At 35.3% G+C, this 7083-nt stretch overlaps 1 protein-coding gene across 2 annotated transcripts; it reads right to left on the bottom strand.

Moving 5' to 3' along the window:
- Nucleotides 1-358: 358 nt before the first annotated feature.
- On the bottom strand, nucleotides 359-5188 carry LOC106753047 (pre-mRNA-splicing factor CWC22 homolog). 2 transcript variants are annotated; one of them, XM_014634833.2, is made up of 9 exons: nucleotides 5008-5188; nucleotides 4365-4812; nucleotides 3623-4319; nucleotides 3317-3506; nucleotides 2427-2530; nucleotides 2213-2315; nucleotides 1814-2112; nucleotides 1016-1321; nucleotides 359-815 (listed from the first exon to the last, which is right to left on the bottom strand). In XM_014634833.2, the coding sequence occupies exons 2-9, from the start codon at nucleotides 4802-4804 to the stop codon at nucleotides 456-458; spliced, it is 2499 nt and encodes an 832-aa protein (XP_014490319.1). In that variant the 5' UTR covers nucleotides 4805-4812; nucleotides 5008-5188; the 3' UTR covers nucleotides 359-455. The 2 variants fall into 2 exon arrangements, with proteins under 2 accessions (XP_014490319.1, XP_014490318.1); XM_014634832.2 differs by having other exon boundaries at nucleotides 3623-4812.
- Between the last annotated feature and the right edge of the window lie 1895 nt (nucleotides 5189-7083).

Raw genomic sequence — 7083 nt, forward strand, 5'->3', positions numbered from 1 at the left:
ATATTTTATATACTTTTCTCCACCTACATTAATATTATCCTTGCAAATTGATCATTAATTTAATGACCCTCTTGAACAAGTGATGCATAAATAACATTTTATATTATACCAGATTCATTTGAAATAAATGAAAACAAAATAAAAGACGTGATGTATGAAAGTGTCTAAAATAAAACTGTTGTATAAATCTATGGCCTTGAAGCACGTCACAGCCACTATATCAAATGTTTATCAAAAAACAGACACATCATTTTAAGGTAATTGAAAATCGGCTTGCTTTGTGACCATGACAGCTCACGATCCCATTGTTAAAAACAAATAGACATTATTTACAGAAAAAGGTTTCTTTTAAAAAAAATTGAAAGAAAATTTGATTACATTTCCTGGTACAAATTTTTTTTCCATCCATACAAGCAAAATTATGAAATTAAAAAGAAATTAAAAATAAAATAGCTTCACTTTCTCCTCCGCTTTCTCTGTCTTCTATCATGCTCAGCGTCACTCTCATCAGAACTAGTTGAATCTGTGTCTGAACTAGCTGTTCCAGAATCCGATGAAGCAGAACTCCCCGACTCATCATCTGATTCAGATTCTGAAACTTGTTTTTGTTGTTGCATGATAAGACGTGGCATATTCTTCAAATACTCACGTAGGTTCTCNGTAAGACCACCAAGACCAATGGATGTGAAGAAATTAATGCAGAACCGTGTGTTTTTNGGATTATCTTTTGGAAATATGGATTCAAAAGATTCTTGCATAGTTGGATCGTTTAACCGCTCATTTAGCAGCCGGATTCCAAGATGTTCTGATAATTCCTGCAACATCATAAACAGAAATCAACATCTTCCACATACAGATATGCATGCATAATTTATAGTCTAGAAGACAAGAAGCCCAAAATATTTTCCAGGTCTCATTATAAGTATATTTCTAAAGCTGACAATTCAAACTTCGAGAAATAATAATGCAGGTGCATAAAGAAGCAAGAGGACTATNTGATTTTGATTATGAATACCTGGAAGAGAATCTTAATAAATATACGTGAAGAAGAAGTTGTGTCCTCTTCAGTCAGGCGTATATATGATANAACATGCCAAGGTAAAGCATCTGTGCCAAGTAAATGAGCAAAAAATTTTGCCACATTACGCAGTTTATTTGTTTCAAGTCGGTGAATCATGGAGTACTGCTGCACAAAGCACTTCTCAAAATTTTCTTGGTGNACTTTGTTGATCATGCAGAAACGCTGCCCCAGAAGACCATAATATCGGAGATAGGTTCTCTCTTGGCTGCAACATTCCAAAAGCATAATGCACAATTCCATCTGCCACAAATTATAAAAAATACAAAATTATAATTAGTTCAAATAAGCAAAAGACATAACTTAAACAAATGGAGAACAATACATTGTATTCTGGAAATGAATGTTCAATCTGAGTAACTACGTATAGATAGAGTCTATGCTTGGAATGGTTAAAGCTTATGACAGCTAGGCATATATCCACTGGTTATATAAAAGAGTATCAAATCAGATAAAAACTAAAGAACAAAATAACCTTGATCCGAAGTGATACTAAGTTAAATTCAAATCTAAAAGATCAAGTAGTGCCAAGATACAAATTCGCAAATTAGTGAGTTTATACAGGGGGAGACATAAAGAGAGCATTCAATTTTTCAATATATTGAAAAAGATCCTAAAGTTCTTCCATGTTCATAAAATATAAATTTGACATACTAAATATTTAGAACAAGAAAAAGGCAGCAAGTAGATAATTTAGCAAAAGAAAATGAATTCTAGCAGTGATTCCGATCTCACCTCTTGACCTGGCTCTAGCTTAATTTTCAGAAGCTTATGACCTGCTTCCTCAAAATCAACACTAGACATAATCGTTAAGTATATTGTCCTTCGAAGATTGACAAGATTTGTCTCTGTTTCATCTTTTATTTGCATCTGTTCTTCATCCTCTTCATCAGACTCATCCTCTTCATCTTCATCATCTGACTCAGCATCCATGCCTTCCTCTTCATCCTCGGATTCCTCACCCAGCATTGATTTCTTCAACTCTTCATACCGCTTCTCATTCTCCAGGAAATTGGGGTCTGGCTTGAATATATCTGAGAAAAAACAAAAATAGAATATAAAGAAATCAAAATGACCAGTGACCACAACCAATCAAAGAAGAAACATATACAAACTTCCCAAAATAAAATATACCAAGGGAAATCTCAGGATCTATCTCTTCATCCAAGGACACTTCATGAGTTAACTGATCTTCCTGCTCCACAAGATCTAGCTCAGGTCGAACAGCTGGGTAGCCCTGTTAAAGCAATGCAACCATTGTAACACATTCTTTAAAGTACTCCTTTATTTACAAAAGTATGTCTTATTATATTAATGTGTCATTCCTATCACAAACCATAAAAAGTACCTGAAACTTCGCTTTTCTTATTGCAAACAAGCCTTCAATCAGAAACTGAACACGTTTGTCAATTTCTCCTTCATGAAGAATCCCACGAAAACGCTCAAAGATACCTGCAAATTATTAAATATTATTTACTAACCACGAGCGAGAAAACTCACATGGAGCTTTTAGTAATAAACGACAATATTACAGTTTTTATATTTTAAACAAGAATTGCTTGCCCCACACAAGGTAAATAAGGGATTCATCAGTAGATTGTTCCACTTCTAAATCCTTCTCTTGAAGGGTTGTTTTGGATTGTGTTGTTTATTTATTGTTTGTTTGCTTACACCTACCTTCCAATGCACTCTTTTCCCCAATTGTTGGCAGTCTTCAAGCATAAATTTTATCTGTCCATAAATGTTTGGCAATCATTATTGTTGTGTTGGTGTGTGACCATTGGATGTTGTCAATTATTTGTACAAGTACACCATATTTTCACCGGATTATTTTAAGTTTCACATTTTAACAACTCACGATACCAGACAAACTAATTTTCATTTCTTGCAACCATATATTATCTAGCACTCCTGCAAGTCACCTTTGATCTAACTTGTTTCTTTAATTTCTCCAGCCTCAATCTCTAACACGATTTCATGCAACTGGAATCTTAAAACCCTTGATTCCAGTCTGCCCCTCTTTTGCAGGTGAGGTAATCTTAACCCGAGCATCATTTACTTTTATCTCTAACGTGCTATCCTAGAGTAGTTAATACCACCAAGCAGACGAAAAAAGGGTTTATAATGTAAAAGGAAGTGCAATAGGAAACAATATAAGACAAATGCCAAAGTCGTTATCAAATTTTAAAAATAAAAACCTAAGCACACAGTTGCCATATAGTTTGAGGGAATACTCACCATGAAGACCCTTAGGTGAGAGATCCTGCAGTATTGAACCACATTCTGTCACAAAACCAACAGCTACTTCAACACTATCGTCAGTAGGTTTCTCGAGCAAAACTGTGAGTAACTCAAGAGCAATGATCTCATGAGCTACTTGCTGATTCACCAGATGCCCTATAAATTTAACAGCTGCTAGTAATTGAGGCTATCAATGATGAAAACAAACAAAGAAAAAAACAAATCAGAAGCATAACAAAAGACAAATAAAAGAAAATTAGAAGAAACAAAATTGATCTCTGAATAAGAATAATAATCACATACTTTGTCATTCCGCTTATAAGCCCTCTTAAGCTGCAAAACAATCCTTCTAAGCAAAAGATCCCCCACCTCGGGAAACTTTGTATTAACAACAGCAACCAAGGCAGCAAAAACATCTGTAAATCCCGGAGATGCCATCTGTGACTTCATACATGACCGACAAAAAAGTCCCCTTCCCCTGATCAGGTTTTCCGAAAACAATTCAGGAATTATATTTTTTATGTTTGTAGCATTAACCTTATTTACAAGCCCGTTTATGCTCTTTCTCAGAGCATCCCACGTTAACCTTTGATATTCTACACTACTTTTATCCTGAACTTCTTTCATCATCATCGCCATCTTAAAGGGGGGAATGTAAACACCTCCACTCTTGCCCAAATTAGATGCATCACCATTCAGGTTACCTCCAGGGATAGTTGTCTGTCGTTGAGGATTTGCATCTCTAACAGTTCTCCCATTTCCATTCTCTTTCTTCCTACTTTCTTCTTGCTGCTTGCTCACACCCTTATCCCTGTGGTTGCGCTCATTGTCATCATCCCGTCTCCTATCCCTGTCATCATTTCTTCGTCTCCTATCACTATCCCTCTCTGATTTCCTTGCTAGCTCAATGTGATCTTCTTCTGAATCATGCCGTCCACGGCGATCAACAATTCTACTTCTGTTTTCCTCCCCTCCTCGCCATCTATCCCTGTGATGCAATCTATGACTCTCTTTCTCCCCTCGCCATCTATCCCTGTGATGCAATCTATGACTCTCTTTCTCCCCTCGCCTTTCACTCTGACCATTCACTCGACGAGAATCCCTATCACCCCGGCTATCTCCTTCAGCATCTCTTCCCCCACGTCTATCATAATCCTGCGGCAGCCTCTCATCCTCTCCCTTCTCTTCACTAACTCTCTTTTTATTCACAATCTGACCCTCCTCCTCTGAGCTCTCCGACTTCTCCTTTCTCTCCCTACTCCTACTTTTTTTATCACTCCCCATTCCATCATCCCTCTCAGCTCCATTTCTCTCTTCCCCCGAGTTACTTCCATCACTATTATCCCTGCGGTGACCAGAACTCTTCCTACCACTCCTACCACCACGCCGATACATATCCCTTTCGTCATCCTCAGATTCGCGGCCACTGCGTCTCCTCACATCATCTTCACTCGACTCGCCGCTACTGCTGCGTCTTCTGGCCATGTCAAACCCTAATTCAATCCAACATAAGTTAAATCCACAATCAAAAAACACGGGGAATACACAAAATTGCGGTAATTTCACCGCCAAACTGCTTAAAATTGTAAAATGAAGTGTTAATGGGAAAACGAAACAAAAATCACAATAGAAAACCCTACGTAATACAGTGAAAAAGAAGAGAACAATTGAACAGCCAAAACACGAACCTTAGGTCGTCACAGAGAACCGAAAAGTTGAGTGAAAGAACTCGATGGAATCTTTGCAGAGATGTGTTAGGTTTATGTTTTGAAAGAAAGATGTGAAACGAAAGAGATGGCGGTTGTTTTGCAGAGGTTCTTAGGTTTAAGTTTTCAGAAAGGTGGACGTTGATGAATGATTTGTAAAATTACGGATTTCAGATAAATTAATCCGTGGTATACCTAAATCACGTGTATATTAATTATTATATATATTATATATAATTTTATAGGTTAAACTCCTTGTTGATATTTTTGTGGGTTTTTATTAGTTTGATTTTCTTTTAATTAGAATTTTCAATTTAGTCTTAAAAAATGAAAAATTGAATTAATTGGCTTTTGTTAAATTGGCATGACTTGAGATGTTGATGTGACCAACTTTTTAAATGTGGCATTCTTTACATTGTATAATTGGAATATATAAAAAAAATTTTGAAAATTGAAACTCAAATTAGGGTTCATCATCTTCAACCTTACATTTCATCATCTTCAACCTTAACAATTGATGTACATCACAAAATTTGGTTTTCATGAAATTAAACACCACCAGATTAAGGTTTAGTAAAATCAAATTAGGTTCGAGATTGGAGTTAAAGGCGTTAATGACATCTCCCGAAAACAGTTCATCTCAAGTTCACCACCATTGTTTTCCTCTGAAGCGATGTGAGGGGTTTGGGGGTGTCGAGGTCGATTATTTGGGGTTTAGAGTCGAATTCGAAAAGGAGTAATTAAATTTGAGGTGGAGGAGCTCAGTGAGGTAGTGATCGAAGGAAAGGCAAGAATCAAAGGAAGAAGATTGAGAAGGGCTTTGATTGGTTTGATTAAATTGGAAGGAATGTTGTTTATTTTGGGGAGTGATGATGGAGAGAGTTCACCTAAAATATGCAACTTGATGCGATTCAAAGCTGAAACTTCAGCTACGTTGGCAATGCTTGGTAGTATTGGTCTGATGAAGTGGATTTGGGGTTCATTACAATTAGAGATGGTGGTGCTTCGTAGGTTCCATGGAGATTCGAAAGTCTCGCGTTTTGTGTCCAACGCGATTTAGGGTTCGTGGATAATTTGGGGATTTTCAGATTTGTGATTCTGTTAGGTTTCAAATGGTTTAATGGAGAAGAAAATAGATGATGATGAGTTTGGTTGTGGCACGAAGAGCTTGAGCGTTGGTTACGTTGGCCATGGTGGCAATTTGCCCTCGTAGTACGGAATAGAAGGAGATGAAATAAAACGAGCATGACGAAGTCATGATTTTGATTTTGTGTTTACTTGATTGCAAGTTGATGGTGCACGACGAAGATGATGGTGGTTGTGAGGCACGATTGGGTTCTCTGATGATGGTTATTGTTGTGTAATGTGCAGAAATTACAGATGCTACAATGAAAGCTGAATTTAAGGTCTGGATGATGGACAGTGAAGATGATTTCTAGGTGGTGCTTGACTGTAATGGAAGATGACTTTTTTTAAAAAAAAAAATGATCAAAATTTTAAAATGTTCTTAAATTCCATGTAGAGCTCTATGAATGCCATGTTTAAAAACTTGCCACATCAACTTTCCACGTCAACTTTCCACCTCATAAAAAACGTAACCTTGTTAAGCCAATTTAATGGCAGAGGCCCAATTGACTCAAATTAGCATTTCTTAGAACTAAATTGAAGATTCTAATAAAATGGGGATCGAACTGGGAAAAACCCACAAAAATAGGAACAACTAAAGGAATTTAACCTTATCTATACTATTATAAAGAGATTTCTGTAATTTTATTTTATATTTTATATAATTTTTTAAAATTAAATTAATTGTATTACTATTTTATTTTTTAACTTGACAATGGTTTAAATTAATTATTTCTTTTATTTGATTTTTTAAAAAATTTAATTATTTTTTAAACTAAAATAATCATTTATAACAAATATATTAAAAATATTTATATTTATTTTTAAATTTATAATAATATTTTTAGTGTTATATGATAACACAATTTATATATATATATATATATATATATATATATATATATATATATATATATATATATATATATATAT

This window comes from Vigna radiata, unplaced genomic scaffold, assembly GCF_000741045.1.
Source record: "Vigna radiata var. radiata cultivar VC1973A unplaced genomic scaffold, Vradiata_ver6 scaffold_95, whole genome shotgun sequence".
NCBI lineage: Eukaryota > Viridiplantae > Streptophyta > Magnoliopsida > Fabales > Fabaceae > Vigna > Vigna radiata.